This window comes from Aythya fuligula, chromosome 3 (genome assembly GCF_009819795.1).
Source record: "Aythya fuligula isolate bAytFul2 chromosome 3, bAytFul2.pri, whole genome shotgun sequence".
Classification (NCBI taxonomy): Eukaryota; Metazoa; Chordata; class Aves; order Anseriformes; family Anatidae; genus Aythya; species Aythya fuligula.
Window position 1 is genome coordinate 109,510,120 of NC_045561.1, and position 20,422 is coordinate 109,530,541.

At 38.7% G+C, this 20,422-nt stretch overlaps 1 protein-coding gene across 2 annotated transcripts in view; it reads right to left on the minus strand.

Annotated features, from left to right (window-relative positions):
• Positions 1–20,422, minus strand: part of LDAH (lipid droplet associated hydrolase) — a 117,969-nt gene that overhangs the window by 77,057 nt on the left and 20,490 nt on the right. For both annotated transcript variants that reach the window (XM_032184010.1, XM_032184012.1), the window contains one exon: positions 6,077–6,211. In XM_032184010.1, coding sequence (XP_032039901.1) covers positions 6,077–6,211 — 135 coding nt within the window. The remainder of the gene's footprint in view (positions 1–6,076; positions 6,212–20,422) is intronic.

Below are 20,422 nucleotides of genomic sequence, written 5' to 3' on the forward strand. Positions count from 1 at the left end.
GCAGCACCTGCTGCATCAGGAGGGGCAGCCAGACAAATGTGCCCTAAGCTGGCAGTTCCTGCCCTGTCCTGAGAAAACAACCGCTTCCTCGGTGCACACAGGGACCCTTGCTGGTGACAAGCACCGCATGAGGACCTCGGGGTGATTAATCAGTGCTGAGGCCAGCTACGTAAACAGGAAGCTTCTCCTCTCTGAACTTTAAAAAAAAAAAAAGTCACACTTGGATGTTAAACTAGTTGAATTCTATCTGGATAGCGTGGTTACAACCTGTTTTTTCTTAATGTATCCACAGCATGGTACCATTTGATGGGGAAACTTCCTGCCACACAACTCTATTAATTCTGCAGAGCAGTGCTGTGTGTTTTTGGACATAGAGTACTCTAGGTCTTTAATACTTGAACATAACTGACTAAACCTGGAAAGAACGTGTATTAAAGATAAGCCATCTGTCAATGACTCTCAGATGTTTTAATTTATCTGCACAGGAAGCAGAGAATATTGTTGGAATATAACTTAATATTAATTCGCTGTGTAAGCTTAAAATATGTATGTAAAGTGTCAGTTCAGCTGCCTTTTCTTCTACTTTTCTCTCTTAACCTTCATATTACAAGATGTAAATGTCTTTAAACATAACCACCACTATGTACCAGAATTCGTCCAGACACCTCACAGAATGGATGAGGTTGGCAGGGTCCATCTGGCCCAGGCCCTGTTCCAGCAGACACCCAGAGCAGGGTGCCCAGGACCACGTCCAGGTGGCTTCCAAAGATCTCCAAGGAGGAGACCCCACAGCCTCTGGGCAACCTGTGCCAGTGCTCGGTCACCTTCATATAAGGAAAGTGTTTCCTCATGTTCAGAGGGAACCTCCTGTGTTCCAAGTTGTGTCCATCGCCTCTTGTGCTGGCACAAGGCACCACTGAAAAGTGCCTGGTTCAATCTTCTGTGTACCTTTCCTTCAGGTACTGATAGACACTGAGATCTCCCTGAAGCCTTCTCTTCTCCAGGCTGAACAGTCCCAGCTCTCTCAGCCTTTCCTCATAGGAGAGATGCTCCAGTCCCTTGATTACCTTGGTGGCCCTACGTTGGACTCCCTCCAGTATGCCCAGGTCTCTCATGTAACAGGGAGCTCAGAACTGTACACACCACTCCAGATGTGGCCTCACCAATGCTGAGGGCCCACATTTTTCCTAGTCTTCCTCTTATCACTGATGTAGAAGGCCTTCTTGTTGCCCTTGACATTCTGGCCAGACTGAATTTCATTTAAATTTAGCTTTCCTATCTCCATCCATGGATACTCTGGCAATGTCTCTGTATTCCTCCCAGATTACCTGTCCTTGCTTCCACCCTCTGTAGGCTTCCTTTATGTGTTGGAGCTTGGCTAGGAGCACCTTGTTCATCCATGCTCACATGAACTTATCCTTCTCACATTTTCACCCGACTTCTTCCTCTTTGTTGGGATGCATTGCTCTCGAGCTTGGAGGAGGTGATCCTTGAATATTAACCAGCTTTTTTGGGTCCCTCTTCCCTTTAGGCCCTTAACCTTACCTACTATCACCACTGCTGTATGATCTCTAACTGTACAGTGCTGAGGCCCAGATAAAGATTCACAGATTGAAGACCTCCTGAGCACCACAGACACTAATTCTGAGGTGTTTTAATACTGACTGAACAGACTCCTGGTAGCTTTTGTTCACCTTAAAGAAACAGTGCAAGTATTCTCCAAAATCAGCAAACATTAAAAATATTCACATTACTTAAAACAAACGAAAGTCACAAGATAGCTAAAATTACCAAATGCATACTGACTCCCTGTGCCTTTGTGTGAATTCTCTCCTTTGGGATTATACACAATGACAAGGACAAAAGCTATTAGCTAAAGATGAGTCACTATTTTTAGGAGCCCAAGTTCTCAGACCATTTTTCACCATCTCCTTCTCTCCTGTTTGCAGCAGTGCAGACCGCAATCCCATTGCTCCCCATCTCCCCACATCCGTGGTTGTGTAACATCTCAAAGACCACCGCTGCAAATGCTTACACAGCAGAAGTATTATGGGAAAAGTATTCTTAGCTACCAGTAATTCAGCTTAGCAAGTGGAAACCAGCGAGACAGCCAACTCCACCTGATCAGCCAGCTCTTCCTGCACCACAAGCAAGTGTCCTGGGAACCACTAGTGGACCACAGACCACAAGTTTGGGAATCACTGTCCTAAATAACACACAATCCTCTTATTATAGCACACCATGCTCCTTGTCTTGCTCGGGCTACTATTTTATTTTTTTTCCTTACCAGCACAGTATTTCCTATGACGATAGCAATTTATGGCTCATATCTGGTAATCACACCCACGCTTAGGTCTGTCCTTTGGTGGACAACTATCTAGCAACCAACAAGATGAGTAACTTGATGAAGCCGAAATTCAGTTTTACCCAAATGATTTCATTAATATTTTCTGTAGTGTTGTATCACTTTAGATGAGGCAGAATCTCACTTGAAGTCAATTTTGCAGTTTCATCAGAAGTCAGAAGGCTAGAAAAGCAAACTCAGGTGAGTAACAACAGTAAAGAACACAGCTAAGAAGCAATACATCAGCAATATATCACAAATTATGCTGCACATGACTTCTAAATTTTCCATTTCACTTCAAAACTTCACACTGATGGCACACTAACAAATAATGAATGTCTTCACAGATTTGCTTTCTGTGCAAAAAACACACTTCTACGCTTTTTCCTATAGTGCTTCTTAAGGATATAACCCAATTTCAAAATGGTCTGCAAAGATCCTAATCTCCTGCTAAAGAGAAATCAATGGAAACAGTCTTCTGGTGAACCATAAATCAATGCCTACCTTTTTTATCATTCAAAATGAACTAAGGATAGTTTAACAGATTTTAAACATTGGAAGGAACACCATTATTGTCTACAGCCCACGTATAGAGAGCTCTATACAGCCTTTACTGGCAAAAGGTGACCAGAGTGATAAAAAAACAAACAAAAACTATCTAACTTCCCATTTTCCAGGGCTTTTACAGAAATTTGGAACAAGGCTGCATTTTTTAGTCCTTATTTAAAATTAGATAGCCACAACACAGCTCTGAATTAGCAAGAAGTATCAAATTAGCAATGAATAATTTCAGGATTTGTTCACTGAGATGTGTTAGTTTTAACTAACATTTTGTTTCCTATCAAAAGGGATTGAAAGGCTGTTGAAAAGTCTCCAACTGGCTACTATTCACTGCCATCAGAAGAGCAACTCCTAAACAATGGTCTTTAGTCCTTTTGCAGTAATCAGGCATTTCTATTCAACTGGGTATCATAATGTAAAGCTTACATCTTCGGTCTCCACCATTCATAACCTGTTATAGTGTCTCCCTCCAAACTGAGCAACTATTCTGGCATTCAGAATAGTTTAAATGTGAATAAATATGAAACATTTTTAATCTTAATTTTATGTTTGAGTTAGAAGTTAAAATTTTCTAGAATGTTCTTAAATCAAGAATTTTCTTAAAATTAAATAATTTCTTAGAATTTTCTTAAAACAAAAAGCTTTACAAAGCATTCAAGAGCATTCAACAAAAAAGCATTCAACACTGTTCAACAATTTTCTTCAATTTCTTTAAAAAGTACCAAAGTACTTTTTCATTCTTTTCTTAATTTGTTTTCTGCAGTTTAAGGGGAATCATACGTTTAAAAGACAGAGAAATCCAACACAATTTATTTTCTTCTGATTTCACTGTCTATAAAATGAACATTCAGTGATGGCTACGTATCATGAAAACATGATTTGCATTTAGTCTTTCAACTACGTCTGAAGACCACTCATTTAATCCTTAAGAAAATACTAATTTAAGATAATTAGGGGACTGGAGCATCTGTCATACAAGGAGAGGCTGAGACAGCTGGGTCTGTTTAGCTTGGAGAAGACGGACAGGGGATCTTATCAAAACACAAATATCTTAAGGGAGGATGTCAAGAGGATGGGGCCAGACTCTTTTCAGTGGTGCCCAGCAACTGGACAAGAGGCAATGGGCACAAACTGAAGCATGGGAGGTTCCATCTGAAAATGAGAAAACACTTCTTCACTGTGAGGGTGACAGAGTACTGGGATTACCCAGAGAGGTTGTGGAGTCTCCTTCTCTGGGGATATTCAAAACCCAGCTGGAGGCCATCCTTAGCAATGTGCTCTGGGCGATCTTGCTCTGCAGGGGGGTTGGACCAGGTGAACTTCTGAGGTCCCTACCAACGATAACCACTCTGTGACTCTGTGATTCTCTATTCAGGTAGTAGCCTTTTTTTGAAAGCATGCATTGAGCATGTTTAACACGTTCTTACAGGAAGCAATAACTTGTATTTTAAATAAACTCTTCTGATGTCTAATAAATTACTTGGTTAGAAGGAGGAGATTATTTACATTATCAGATCAGAAATCTGAAAAGCATTCATCAAAAGAGTGATGCATTAAGAAGCTCCAGAACTTCACAAAAAATATATTAACTGTGGATATACACACCTGTTATCTTTACTCTAAAGCAAAAATTTGCCGCATCTGAATTATGGTCTATTTGGGTACATTTTTCCTTTTGTCTATTAACATGTCTTTACGGTTGAAATTAAGCAAATGATGTGCAATTACCTGCACCTTAAAAAGGCTTACAGCAATGCAATCATAAACAGATTATGCACAGTAAATTATCAAAGTAGGCAGGCAGGGGTTTTGGAGCAACCTGTTCCTAGGTAGCATCTGTTCAAGGGGCACACGCACCTTTATTGTTAGGAAAACTACAAGTCAGTCTCAACATCAGACAATGGAAAGAAAAAAGTAACACTTTTAACATGTGAACCACTAGTGTATACAGATTATGTTTGTTTTAAACAAAATAATTAAGAGAGGGCTACTCAGTTGCTCCTCTTTTTGTTATTTTAGCTACACCTAAAGACTGATGTTGGCCTGACTTTTTTTTTTTTTTTTTTTTTGGCTTAATTTGAACAGTACTGTTCAATCACTTTTTCAAAAACCGAGAAGGATAAGGAGGTCTAAACTGAGATATAACTTCTTTATTGCATTCAGTGAGTAAAAATAATTTACAGATCTTTTTGCAGATTGCTAGAAGTAGAATTATGACAATGAAATGCTCAGTTAATGTGTGTCTCTCTGGAGCACAGTTTGCTAGAGCTCTCTAAGCATAAGAATACCAGACAGAAGTAAAAATGAAGGATGTAGTTTTGTTCAGTTTTCTCTATATGATGTGCCTCCAGTAAATTAGGAAAGTTGTCTGACTGGTAACTGCTACTGGGAAACTTACTTTAGTCTTTCTGAGACTTCCAAATTCTACTGGAACTAAATCAGTGGTCTCCAATGTGGGGTGCATACACATTGGGATGCAGGAAGAAAATAGGAGAACTTCAGTTGTACATGCATATCATTTATGAAAAAACATAGATATTAATGGTGCATGCTCAAATTTTTTTTAACTGACTGGTGTGAATGATCAAAAAAGTTTGTAGACCACTGTTCTAAATCAATCTGTATGTAGTCTTCCAATGCTGTACATTAACAATACCCACTTAGAGTTGGCTATCATGTCTTGCTTGTCACTGGCACATTAAAAGATTTTTAACAAAAAGACAAGCAACCTCGCCCCCGCAAACATCCCATACCTCAGTCTCAGAAACATTCACTACTTTAGTACAACTACTTTTAAATTCAGAGATACTGTCCTCAAGTGTTCAATCTCTGAATTGGATATTCCTTTAAGAAAAAACAAAACAAAACAAAAAAAACCCACAAACTGTTATAATCTTTTGTTCTCATGTAAATACATTTGAGACCTTCCTCTATTGTCTCTCAAGACTGCAATCAGCAAACTCTCCTATGCTCTTAATAGCATTTATTTGACTGACAAATCTAATTTATCTATAAATACTTTTTCCTTAGCAACTTCTCTCTTCATAAAACTGTTTTGTGGAAATATAATGAAGGCATTTAAAAAGTTGACATGCTGTTTCTAATAGGCACGTTTTCTTCTGGCGAAATGAGAGAGGTTATAAATATCTGTGTGTACAAGTTATATAGTACCTTCTATCATCTCCATACCACTAGGAGGCTTACAATGTCCGGCATGGCTCACAACCCAGACAGGGTACTGCTGATTTAGTCCACAGTACAAGGCCTGTATAAAGGTCCTGTAATAACCTGCCAGTCCGGGGTTACCTGTCAAAAGAAACACACAAGCACAGTCAATATTAACCTTTCAACAGCAAGCAAGGTACTTCAAAGCAAACCAAGCAACATTATATTTGAATTTGTTATATTTTTTAGCACATCTCCAATTTTTATTCTCCCAAACTCAGGGGCTATGCTACTGAACTGTTTTAATTCCATTCTCATGGCATCCATGAGAAGTATATGGCAGAAAATGCAGAAGCTAAAATTGAAATTGCAAAAGCTAAACCTGAAGCCCAGCACAAGAGAAAATCTCCTTTTGCATTAAAGTTCAAGCAGCTTGCTTATCTCCCCCATCAAGACATGAAAATCAGGCAAATATAAAGAAATCCCAAGATCTTACAAAAATGTGACAGACATTAATGTGTGTATCACTTGATCCAGGTATCTGTCACTCAGAACATGGAATATCTCTCTGTTATCAGTTGAAAACAGGTATGCTATTTACAGACAATCCAATATTCGGTCAAGATTTCAAGATTTCCATACAAACCTTTAATCTTTACCCCTCACATTTTTGTTTGTTTGTTTTTCTTTTGTATATGCGCAGTGACAAAGTGTCAAGGGGCTTAAGTTGAGAACAAATCCATATGAAAATGAAATGAGCCTTGCTTCCCCATTCCCCCAGGAAGCATAAAAATTCCACACATATATAAAAACATATAATTTCTCTCTATTTATTTCCTTTTCCAGGGTAGACCCAACTGGTTTCTTATTATCATTTAGACATCAGCAAAGCCTGCCATTGTAACTAGGATTGCTCAATTGCATGCCCTTCACTTGCATACCAAACAATTCTTAGTTTGGATATCATCAACAGCAGGAGGAGGCAAGAGCAGTATTGTGTAAAAAGGCATTCAGTTTTTAAGACAAAGACATCCCAAAATAACACAGATGTATTATTGCAAGAATATGAAGGGAAAAAAGAACAACACTAAATTTTTTAAAATTTCTTTGTAAAAGTCTGACTGTAATAACAGGCTGAGCCAGTGTAAGTACTGACAAGGGCAGAGAAGGAGAGGAGTTGGAGCTGACATCAAATGAGCTCTTGTAGAAATGGCAGGCGGCGGTAAAATCTGGGTTTATTTCACTTCTTCCCTTTATACAGTGGGCATTTTGGGTTCTTTTACTTTAACCCTTTTGCTCTTCAGGTAACACACAGTGAGCTCATTGATCTCCAAAGAGGCTTTCCCTCACTGTAGGGTTTCCAGAGGAGTGTCTCCTGGCCACAGAGACGCAGTACAGCAGGCACCTGCTGCCACCTCTGGCACAGACATGCTCAGAAGCTGGTGAGTCCCTTGCTCACACCAGTGATAATACAAGGGCAGAACATAGAAACCTTCCACTCTAGGTAAGGTATTACACATGCTTCATCCATCACTTATATGTAATAGACTCAGCTTCTGATGTTTTTTAAGCCTTAAAAACAATCTGATCTTAAAACAATACTATTTTTACTGGAATACATAGATTTTGAAAATGGGAAAAAAACAGAGTAGTGTTAGTTATTTTGTACTTATAAGCATCTCTTTTTAAGCTTGAAATTAAAGGAGAATTAAAATAAGCTGTTGTATACACAAACTCAAGAATGCACAAGGAAATTTTTGCAGGCTGATTTCCAGAAAATCCATTTAAAATTCCCAGGGGTCACACATACAAACCTTTACATTTCACACCCTCCTACGACCTCATTTTATTTAACCAATAAAAATGTACATCTATTTTTTTTTTTTTCATTTTTATACTTCAAAAGTGTATCAGAGATGGACCCCCAGAGATAACAAGATTAAATCTAGACATCATTTGTCAAGCTTCTTGGGTTGAAGTTATATAGAGGAAACTTGTCATTCAGGAAGGCTGAAGATGAAAGTAGCAGCAACCCAAAATAAAGTGCATTTTTTGCAGTATAAATAGTCATTAAGTTTCAGCACTATACTCAGTCCTGCAATATAATGGAATTAGGTAGTTTGGGATCAAGGAATCATGTTAATCTTAAAACTAGCCTTACATCTTTTTCTGAGTATCCATTTCAATTATTCTCTCCTTTAAAAATGCAAAACAATGAAAGGCAGGAAAATAAAAACAGCTGTCTTTCAAATGTCCTTCTCATCCTCAGCTAGGTGAACCTAACGTAAGGATGTAAGGACTCTCATGATTCAGCCATCAGCTGAAGAACAGAGAAGTACGAAGCGCTCATGAACCACCAAGGGAGGCTTTGGATCAAACACTATGCAAAGCTCGAAGCGCAGTACTACTTTTCTTGGAGAAAACAGGATTTTTATTCTGTGATAAATGGCATGTATATGTTAGACAGGTAAAGGAGAAGATCCATAAATGCAAAAGTAACCCCTTTCCCTCACTCTCTGCACACACCTGCTCATGGTAAAAGACATTCTGTGGGGTGAGCTGTTAGATCTGCTACTGATACTTTAAAATGCCTTGAAGGGGTATGAATGAGAACCGCTGGCACAAATGGAAAGGCAAATCAACAACAAAGATTTTAACAGCAAAGCTTTCTATAGAGAAATCACCATGTGTAAAGCAGCTATAAATTCGTTCTTTATTGAACTTTCAGTTTCAATGGAGTTACTCCAGATTTTCACTGACTTAAGTAAAAGCAGAGCTGTAGTCCCGGCTCTTGAAAAGCCTGTGTACACAGAACTGGTAAGTGGAGAATGTTAACCTCCAATTATAGATCAAACTTGCATCTCTGCAAAGTCAGCTATTTCATACAGTTTTAACTTTAGCTTCTATCTGTCAACAGACTTTAAGGGGAGAGAGTAAAAAAACCTAAATGGATAAAGATTTTTTTTTTCTATACAACAGAGTTACAGTAATAGCTAATGGAAATATCTGGGGCTTAATATGCACATCAATCTGTGATCAACAATAGTTTGGGCTTGTCTACTGCAGTCAAAGTGTTGTTCAATTAATTTTATTTTATTTTAAATAAAAGGAACAACCAGGTTCATCACACAGGCATGGAGGTAACGCAGTGCTCATTTGTGCATTTTAAGGACTTCCCAATACATCAGAACAAACCTGCCTATGTTCTTTCACTCAGTCCCAAAGTGTCAAAAAATAGAAACCATAAGTAAATGCAATGTTAACCTCCCTGATTTGAAGGTTACTCCAGTTATTTGAATAGCACATCAATCCTCAGACACCTCAGGGCACCTGAATCATTCTTGCATGCCAGCAAATCTCAAGTTGCAGTCATCTGAACCAAGAAGCACATCTTAAGCAGTTACTCTCAACTGTGCTTAATTTTAAACTGTGTTTATGTTGTTTCAGAAATTTTTTCAAACAATAGCTTTAAGTGGTGGCCATAAAAGAAAAAGACACAAAACTCTAAGACACTGCGGATTAGCTTGATTTGCAAAAGATTTCTAAGCATTTCATGAGAAGAATATGTTACATGGACAATTTGGAGTGAACTGGAGCGCAGTTGGATCACTTTATTCGGTGTACTCACAAATGTCAATAAGCAAGGACCTTCTCTGTTCCTTTCTGTAACACGAGTCATTTCATCCAGCTGTTCCACATAAAACCCAAAGTCTTTCCATTTTTAATCTGAAGATGAAATCTCCTTGCTTTCCTGACATGTTCCACATACTGCTAAAGCAAAACTGGGAAGCCTGAAAGAATTTGCAGGGGTGCAACTCTGAGCTACATGGAGAGGTAAATGTTCTCTTTCCACTTACACATACTGCAGATACAGGTTTTCAAGAACAGGGAGGTACTCTTTAACCACCCAAACAGATAAGAATGTGAAAATTACTCATAAACATGCATTTGCCTGACTTTTATTTTCAAATACTTTCTTTTTAGTGCTGTTCCATTAAGATTTTAAATACCAGCAACAACTCAACAAGAGACAACAACTTATACAAGCTAAGTATCTGCCCCATGATAACAGTGATAATCACTTTTATCCTGATTTCACATTATTTCCTCTGTGAAGTGTCAAAAAGACAACCTTAGTCTGTCTTAAGAGGAAATATGCACTTATGCTTGAGATGCTGGAATTCCAAGAAAGAAATTACCTGGATTCAGGAGGTTTAAACCTAGGTACATATGCTATCAGTGCAACTCAATCTACCCCTTAAATCTGGATGCAAAACAACAAATACATAAGGATTATTTAAAAAGTCACAGGCCATACCTAATCCCCACAAGCAATGACAACTTTTGACTCTTACAAATTGTCAAGAATACCAAATTCTTCTGCAACAGTCAAATATTAATGTAAAATGTAAACTTTAATCAATAGAGCACTAGTATTAGACAAACATATGCAAAAATAATTCCTGAATTTACTGAGGAATATACAAAGAATTCCACAATTGTGAAACATTTCAGGTTAGGTATAAAGATATACACCAAAACATACAGGAAAAGCCTTCTGTCCTGAAAGGGGTAGCTCAAAAATATACACAGGTCAGTCAAATGAAGAGAGACCAAAAGACAAAACGAAAGTAATTCCTAGCAGTTTTGGAAAGGATATCTAACCCCAAAAAGATTTATTTTAGCCTCTAGTAAATGCCAAGGGGAGTGGGGAGTGAAAGAGAAGAAATTTATGTGTAGCTAAATCATCCCAAACAGCTGTGGGGTTTCTTGCACCTTGTTTTTGAACCAAGCTTTTTGTGCTCTGTGCACTGTCCTCGATGCTTCCAGCCACGTCTCCCAAAGCCTGCCCATCTGCAGGAGCAGTAGCTGGCAGCGGGCTGTGGTGCTTCGTGCACTTTTCATAGCAGTTGCTTTCTGTTTCCTTTGGGACCTCAGCAGGACCATAAAGAATAGAAGCAGCTACATGAATAGAAGAAGGGAAATACACAGCCAGCAGTGGGTTTACTGAGAACTTTGAGGAACTGGAAAACATGCCAGCAATTACCATGAGTTTAATTTTAGAAATAATCCACAGTTTCGGAATTAAGTATGTATACCACAGTATTTACACGATAATCTCTTGCAACAAAACCAAATGCAGACTTTTTTTTGTTTGTTTTTTTAAATGAGCAGCCATAAATCATGCTGGAAATCCAGGGGCGCACAGCAGGACCACACAAAAATCATTTTTGTGGCAAAGATTCCAACTGCCTCTTTGCAGAGCTGCCAAAGCTCCCAGCTCCGGCCCGAAGGATCGACATGACAAGTTCCTCGCTCAAGGAAACTTAATCTGTCTTTGGCGTCTGACCAGCCACCATGGAAGAAGATGCAGCTCCCCTATGTTAATGAATGGAAAGCAGCCCACGCAGATGTCAGGAGGATTTAAATGGAGCATGTAAAAAAAAAAATACAATGATGTTCTCACACTTGGGAAAAAACTGCAGAAACTGACACCACAGCTGACGATCAGGCCTTAAAAGGAAACACACAGGTTTCTTGGCTGTGCAGGGTCAAGGAATTTCAAATAACGCCTGTCAAATAACATCTGAATGGCCATCACAAACTCACGTCAATTAAACTTTCACCTGTTTGCACATCGAGGGGACCGAAATTCTTAGCTCTGTATTCTGTTTAGAGTGTGTGCGAGCGGAGCAACCTCAGCCAAAGAGCAAATAATAACAAAGACGGTATGCCGAAACACGTGAAAACTCTTGTTTGATCCTCTCTAGCTCTGGAACCATGAGTTTGGCTGGAAAGCACCTCAATGCTTCGGTTGTGTAAACAGGGAATCTCAGGACTCAGCCAGGTGCCTGTAACTGCTTATTACAGAAGTTTTTCAAGTTTTTCAGAAGTTTTTCATTTCATATTTTCCTCCTATACATATATATGTATATATTTGTTTCTCCTACATATATATACATATATATGGGAAAATATATATAGTTTTTAGCCTCATACAGCTATAAAACGTACATTTAAGATTTTATAATACACATTCTGTATGTGCATTTCACAGAGCAAATACACCTGCCTTGCTGTTCTCTAATGCTGTTCTACCTTTATGACAAATGTGGGCTCATTCACCTCTGAAGAAGTCCCATGGACAGCCTAATAAACCTAAATTAAACTAACAATGTTGTTTTTCCCTAAGTGACAATTGTGCCTGATGCTTGTGAAAAAAAATATTCCCAAGAAACTATGATAGAACAGGTTTTTTGTTGTTGTTGTTGTTGTTGTTTTTGTTTTTGTTTTTTTTTTTTCTGCCATTCTTTTTTCACAGTAATGATTAAAAGCATCTATCCAGACAGATATGAAAACAAGTCTGAAATCCTGATTTTGGCAATGGAAATCTACTGGATTTTGTCTGCAAGTGATATTGCAGGGGTGTAATACAATTATAAAGGTAAATATTGACATACATCTGGTGACTTCAATGTTTCAACTAGCTAAGACACATACAGAAATATATATACAAAAAAAAAAAGTTATCAATTCTTTCAGTATGCCTGTAAACAAATGATTCTTGAAAGGGAGTTAAGGATTTAAGTATGAAACTGAAAAACATGAGTTCACAATGGAATAGTGAATTTTCCACTCTATTTTTTAAAGTGATAAAACAGAATTTACTAAAGCTCACAATTACTATTTTTTGTTCCATTTTCTGCATATTAGATTAAAAATTAGCACTTTTAATTAGATCTCCTGGTACACACCTGCACATGCAGTCTCCTGCACATCTGTTTTGGCAGATGAAGACAGATTTTACTACTTTAAAACCCACAGGCTGTTGGTCTGCCTGACCCAATCTATGCTGCAGCCCATCCTGCAGTGACCTCTACCTTGGGTCTCAAATTCCCAGTGGGAATTGTCCAGTTGACTTCAGGGACTGAAGCAGAACTGGACCAGCAGAAAACTAGTCTCCTTCTGAAAGAAACAAAGGAGAACAAAGGACATGGGCAGAAGAGGAACATGAGACTTGGTGTCAAATGGGTTCACAATAAAGCCTACGAAACATTTGAATAACACAACCCTGATGAGACAACATCAGCAGGAAGAAGACAAAGACGAAAATAAACAATTCAAAAACAAGATAACCACAAATTATTTGTTTTGTGCAGATAAATAGCTCTGCAGATTTTATCAATTTTGAATGAGATACAAGGAGAAAGCAAACAATAAATTCAAAAAGCACCAGAAATTAAATTTTCAAATTTGTATCAGAGATCTGTCTATGCTGTAATGCTGGTCAGAGTTACAAAAAAAGAAAAAAGAAAAAAAAGTGTAAGCTTGAGACCTTCAAGGTCATTTATTTTTCTTTCTTTCTTAAGACAGATTTCAGAATAAAGTATTTTATAAACAGGTAACAAATAGCTATGGAGAACATGAAGACAGGAGATGTTAGAAAAATGTCTGAAAATACATTGCTGCAATTTTTGTGGAAAGAAAAGGTTTCTTTTTGTGGGTTAAGAACATCAAGGGAATGCAGCATTCGAAAGGAACTGTCTAAAGTGATTTTGTACTTGTATCTGCTATTAGTGTTCAGAAAAGTAAGAGAAAACAATAACCTGTTCTGCGCATGATAAACCAAGAAGAAAACCCAAGACTGAGGAAAAAGACCATGTAGTAAGGATATTTGTACCAGTCCTGAGATTTTCCATGAAGTTCAACTCAAATGTTTCAAACACTTTCCTCCTTCATAAACACAAGTCACTGTGGACAAGCTATTTAAGAGCTACCATGAAGAGTTTCTATCCCATAAGAGAAGGCTTTAATAATGGATATAAGAGATCTACAGGTGGAAAGGCGCTATATAAGTACATCTTACTAAATATTTATTTATTCTCATGGGAGCTTTTAGATCCATCAATAAAAAACAGGATTTCATCTCAAAAATGGAAATCAGGACAATGATCATAATCCTCCATCATGCTCACAGCAGAAAAACAATGGACCAAGAGTGATGACTTACTGAATGTTTGGCTCTATTGTTTTCATAATCTAGATACTGAACATAATGGGTGAAATTTATTTTGTTTCAGTGGTCCATTGGAGTTACTATACAGAACCACGTGTTCTATAGAAATAGGGCCACATGTTACCTAGAGTCTGAAAGGAGGCATTTATTTTTCATGATTTTTAAGAGAACACTACTTCAAAATATTTATTATCAGTGGAAATCCATATCAGCTCTGGCACTTCTAGAAGTAGATGCCAGGAAAGAAGGAAGTATATTATACACATTTTAATTGCATTATTTGTACATGATGCGCATGGCTAAACTGGATTTCCATCATAGGTGGGTCCTCTGGGAGGTACTTTCTTCTTCCCCTCTGCCTCAGACATCATAGAACAAAAAATACACTTCTTTAAATGGTCAAACCAAGCAAAATACCCTAGAACACAATATTTCCATAACTCAAGCCAAGCTTCTGCACATTGCAGGAGAGGGATTACTTCCTCTCCTGATTATGCTTTGCGGCCAGGCAGGCAGAAAGAATCCATGCTGAAAACAACGCCTCATTAACAGGGAGAGGACATGGAGAGAAGACTACAGATAGAGAAATTTCGGCAAGCCACTTCAGTAAGTCACATCTGCCACCCAGATTTAGGAGAGGGAAATGCTGTCAAGCACAGTTGGAGTTTCAACCATCCTGTCATTACTCTGCCTCCTCCAACTTAACAAGCTTAAATGTGCCAAGCCCCCATCAGAGGTACTGCTGGAGCACTGGGAAATTCAACAAAAGTGGCATATTTCAAGCCTAGATCTGACATACAGACTCCTCTTTGCATGAGGAAGTTTTTATTTTTAATGAAAGATACATTTTTTTTTTATTTTCTAAAGACAATGGAAACTGGTGGGCTGACCCAGTAAACAAAGCACAACTGTCAGCATATTTTAAAATATTACTCACAAACAAGTAGTCCATAAGCAGAAAAAATAATGGAGTGCAGCGTCCTAAGAATTGAATTTTCTTAAATCTAATACAGGATATCTAATAGGATAGAGCACACCATTCCTTCAGCGGCTACTTTACCAGTCTGTATGTTCTCTATCCAAATTCTTATCTTCTCAATATCTTTGAGTCCCCTATTGCTCCAAAAGATTTGGGGAAAATCAGCTGATGTGTTCAAAGTTTTATTGGAGTTAGAAAGCAGAAACCAGACAGGTACATAAAAATTAGTGTTACCCACAGAGAAGAGTTTTCTTCTCTGTCAAACTATTTATCCCCATGAAATAAAGGGGAAAGCCCTCAAAGAGCTTTTGTCTGAGTCCAGACAGCACATCTCATTGACAAGTCCTCAAGAACTTGACCCAGGAAGATTTCATTACTCCCATTTTATAAATGAGAAAATAGAAATAATAAACAGGCTGTTGTGGTGTAACCCGGCAAGCAGCTCAGCACCATGCAGCTGTTTGCTCGCTTCTCCCCAGTGGGATGGGGGAAGAGGACTAGAGAAAAGGTAAAACTCATGGGTGGAGATAAAGGCAGTGTAATAGGACAGAAAAAGAAGGGGTAATAAAAATAATAACGATAAGAGAATATACAAAGCAAGTGATGCACAATGCAATTGCTCACCACTCAGTGACTGATGCACTGCCCATCCCTGAGCAGTGGCAGCTGCATGCAAGTATGTGCATCAAAAGTGTTCTGCTGTATTTCTCACTGAAATAGAAATCTATATTCTTGTTACCTTATTTTCTGATAGGACAACTTGTAGTCAAGAGGAAGGAGAAAACGCATTATCTTGTCCTATATAAACCCATCTATCTAGATTGTTATGCGACATAGACTTTAGAGTGTAACTTGTTTGCATTGACTTCTGTTGCATTGCATATACCAGCTACTAGAGAGTAAGAAAGCTCCTTTTCCACTGTCAATTTTTCTTCAGGAAAAAGAAAAATAATCAAATCAACCTAAAAATCTAAATTCTCCACATTAAAATCTGCAAACTCAGGGTCAAACATCAAGAGTTGACAGCTTCATCTGGAGCTTCAGTGTGAACAGCAGCAGAGGCATTCACAGCGAGTCACTACTGCCTGGTGTGACCCCTGGGGCACCAACTCCTCCAGAAAAGCCTCAAGACAGAGCACGTGAACCCACATACACGTTCTACGTGGTGAGGACTGACACCACAACCCAACTAAGGGAAGTTCTGCAAGGAGTCCACTGAAGGAACCCCATCCCTTGCTCCCAGACTGCCCTTCCCACCCCCCTACCACGGCTCACCAGCCTCCGACTTACACTGGCACCACTGCAGGGCCGTGCTGTGAACCCAAACAGGGAACGGCTCCAGCTTAAAATCGACCCCAGAAATAAATGTATGTATGTACTTAACTCACAGCATGACCTCGTAAACTATTGTTCTGGCCTAACCAAGGGGCGGAGTGGCACAGTGTGGTGGGAACAGGAATACCTTATGCCACTATTGTTGACAAATATTTTGCGTTGTGAAATTATGGCCTTACAAAGTTTGTTTTAAGTGCTCCAAACATTAACCTCTTAGATCTTCCAGTTCCTGATGGGTCTTAATATATGTATACTAAACATTTTCTAACTTGTGTTATACTTCAGACTCAGCAAAGCCTGCTTTGTGGCCTTAAGACAAGGGATTGATGGTTGAAGGCAAGAGCTCGATGAATACCCCAGGTCCGCCTCCCAGTCTCCAAAGGGAGGCTCAAATAAGTCCCACTTTCAATAAAGCAAGGAACAGCAGACACTTTCCAGGAAAGCTCTGATTACCTGACATTGATTACACGAGGTCAGTACACAGACAGGTGGGATACAAGAAAAAATACATTATTGAGAGCTTTAGGAATACCAGCTGGCTTTCCCCGAGCTATCCTGTGGAGCAGTTCAGGAGGCAAGGAGTACATTCAAAGGAGCAAGTGGCTAGCTCAAGTCCTCTACTAAGTCCTCCGCTAAGTCCTCCTTGGTGACAGGGACCAAGAGTCCAACAGAACAAGGTTCTCCGGTTGATTCTCTGCGTGAGGTGTACCATACCATCAATAACATTGTCTTTGTTTTTCAGTTTTTCTCTGCTTCATTTGTTCAGCTGAGAATTGACAACAGCAGCACTGCTCTACTTGGGAAAGTCTGGTGGGAATAAGCACAGCTAGCAGAACGCATGCAACTCCTTTTATTTGAAACTAGGGGAGGTAAGAAGATAAATGGAAAGGGCAGTGTTAACATGATGGAAAATATACAGCCACACAGAAAACAGTTTGTGAATATAAATATATGCACACAAAAAAGTTGTTAGCTTCAGATCATCAAAACTAAGCCTGTAAACAGGTATCACATGCAGTTTTTTTTTTTTCCTTAATATTAGCAGGAGAGCCATTAAACTATGACTTTCATCTAAAAATTACCATTGCATTTAAAAGAATTACTTAATTTAAGCCACCTAAATTGCAAGTGAAATCAACATTATTATTTTTTTTTTAACATAATAAAGAGCTGAAGTATTTAAGTGTGATAAGTTATTTTCCCTAATGTCCTTTGGGTATGCAGTGCTGTACAAACAGAAGATGATACACATCCTGGTGCAAGTATTTCACAAAACCAGAAAGAGTGGAGCTGCCCAGAGTTAAACATTCTAGGAGAGGAAGTATTTGTCGTCTCACTCTATCCAGTTGTGCTTTTATTGGTAATTTATTTACACATTGTTAGCTGACTGTTACTGAATGCTGTCTTAGAGACTCTGGTGATAGATTAGATAAATTTTGCAAATGGGAATGAAGATTTGTTTGGTGGTTTGCTACACAATTTGTGAGGATGACTGAAGCATCTATTGAAAAGCAACCCAGTGGCAAGGCTGGGAACAAAAGCCCCAACATTCCAGTCCTTGCATTCTCTGCTCTAAGTGGACTTCCTTTATTTTGCTCCCCATAACACAAGTTAAAGGCATTTTTATGACCTTCAACAACCACCAGAACCATTAATCACTGCCCCATGAATGGTTCTATAAAACTATTTTTTTTTTTTTTTTTTTTTTTTTTGCAATGCAGACTGTGGATAAACAGTCAGTGCCTACATATGTATTCAGATGATAGCCTGAAGCCTGCTAGTGTATGGTATAGCTGGCTATTAGAGCAAAAAGCTTTCCAAGAAATGCTGTATTTTTTTTCTAATCTTTAGAACAGCTCCCTCTTCTGGCATACCCTTTCCATACTGTGTTTAAGCACCACTTTTCACTCCTTAGCAATTTTTAATTCCATTTGGTACCAAGCACCCAACAAACAGATTTCAGTGTTACGGCACTTACTGTACAGTATGGCTGTGAAGGCAAGAAGCAGGCAGCTGAAATTACAGTTTTTGGAAAAGTGGCCAATTCCAATCACCTATTTAACTAAGAATATCCATATGTTTAGGTTTACTACCTTTTGGGTGCACCCCCCTCCAAAAAATACATAAAGATCCCAATCCACACCTGGACAGGAAGCCTGGATGACCAGTCCTCGAGCCAGATTTGAATACTCACTGAGGCTGGCTGGGGCCTCTTGAGATCATTCAGTCTGTCCCTCTGGCTCATCTGGGGTCAGCTGGAGACAGTCACCCAGGAACATGCGCAGCTGGGTTTTGACCATCTCCACAGCCAGGAGACTCCACAACACCCGAGCAAGTGGATCCCTCTGCAGGTAGAAAGTCCTAGCAGTGCCCAGCCCTAGCTGCTACTTACACAAAGCACTTAAGATAAAATGAGGAACATTAATTCCTCTTAATTAGGTGCTTAGTATTAAGCTAGAGAAAAGAGTCCCTTTTTGAGCTAGGTAACATTGTCTCAGACTGACTCTTCAAAAAAAAAATTAAAAGTGACAGCTCTCATAAACAGCTTTATAGCGATAAAACTGCAAAGGTAGAAGGCAAAGTGAGGCTGGACAGATAGTTTGATTGCAGGTGCCCTGGCACTATTCAGTCAAAAAATAACCTTTTACTGCTTGATACAAACAGAACAGGTTCTTGATTTTGTTCATTAAGTTGCTGCTGAAGTACATTCAGTGACTGTGAGTGCAGAGTGTATGCAGCACTAGAACAGGAGCCAGAACCTCGAAGTGCCCTTGCCCAGCAGGTACAAAATCATCTTTCCTCATCTGCCTGTTCACTGCCAGCAGCATTTCCCTCTCCTCCCACACAAGTGCTAAATGCTGCCATGGCCTGGGACACTGCCTGATGTGCAAAATGGGCAGAGGAGGCAAGTGCCTCCCTTGAATGACTCAGTGGTCTCACTCCAAAAGCTGATTTCGCTTCACAAACAGTTTTGCTTTTTTTTTTTTTTTGCCTTTTACTGGTTTAATCGCGGATTAAGTACCAAGGTTCATGTACCAGATTCTAAATTACATAGACCCCACAGCTGCCAGAAGCTATATGCTGCAACTGAATCCACTAGTACTGGGAGTCCTTACAAGATCTTGTGCAGTTCTTGCTGACAAATGGTTACAACAAACAGATCACACACTAAGAGGCCCATTAAAAGCCCCCTGATTTTGTTTAAATTAAAGCATATCCTAAAATCCAATTGAAGAGAATTGGAATAAATACGCTTTACATAGTTTGTAGAGCCAGGAACTTTTTTTTTTATTATTATTATTACTAAATGATAAGCAAAGCCCTTGGTCTCAGTGGTAACAGTAGCTCCTTTGATAGACCTCTGAAAAACTATTCATCCCAGTGATTGCTCAGCAGACAGAACGATTAACAACTTTACAATAGCAAAGGGAAAAACCAACAAACAAACAAAAAAGTCAAAATACAAAGTAATTAAGCCTTTAGGCTATACAATTAGTTTTAATGCAAAGTATTATTATATACTGAACCTTAATAAACTTTTCTTATGAAAATGTTGAGAGATGATTTTGAAATATCAAAGCAGCACACAAAGACAAAGCCAAAGTATTGAAGACTTTTCAGAGTCCTTGCAGTATAGTCAAAAATAGAACTTCAAAGTCTTTAAAGCTAACAGGAAGTCTCACTTCAAGGGAGAACACATTAAAGACTTGTCATAATCTAGAAAAATTGTACTATTTTCACTACTGAAAAACAGCTAAGTAGTCTTGAAGTGACAGCAGTCTTGTGGAAGTACATGTAGCTACTCCTAAGAGAAGATCAGAATCCAAGTCTCAGCCATCTGTTGTGCAGAAAACCATAAGCAACTCTTGACTGGGAGGATTATCTCAGGAGATTAAATCTTTATACTTTGAAGAAAGCATCTGTTTAAAGCCTATAAGGACTTAAACACCACCAAGTCACTGCATAAGTTGGTAAAACAATATGATGATCCAATATCCCAGCAGCAATCTGACTGCAAGCA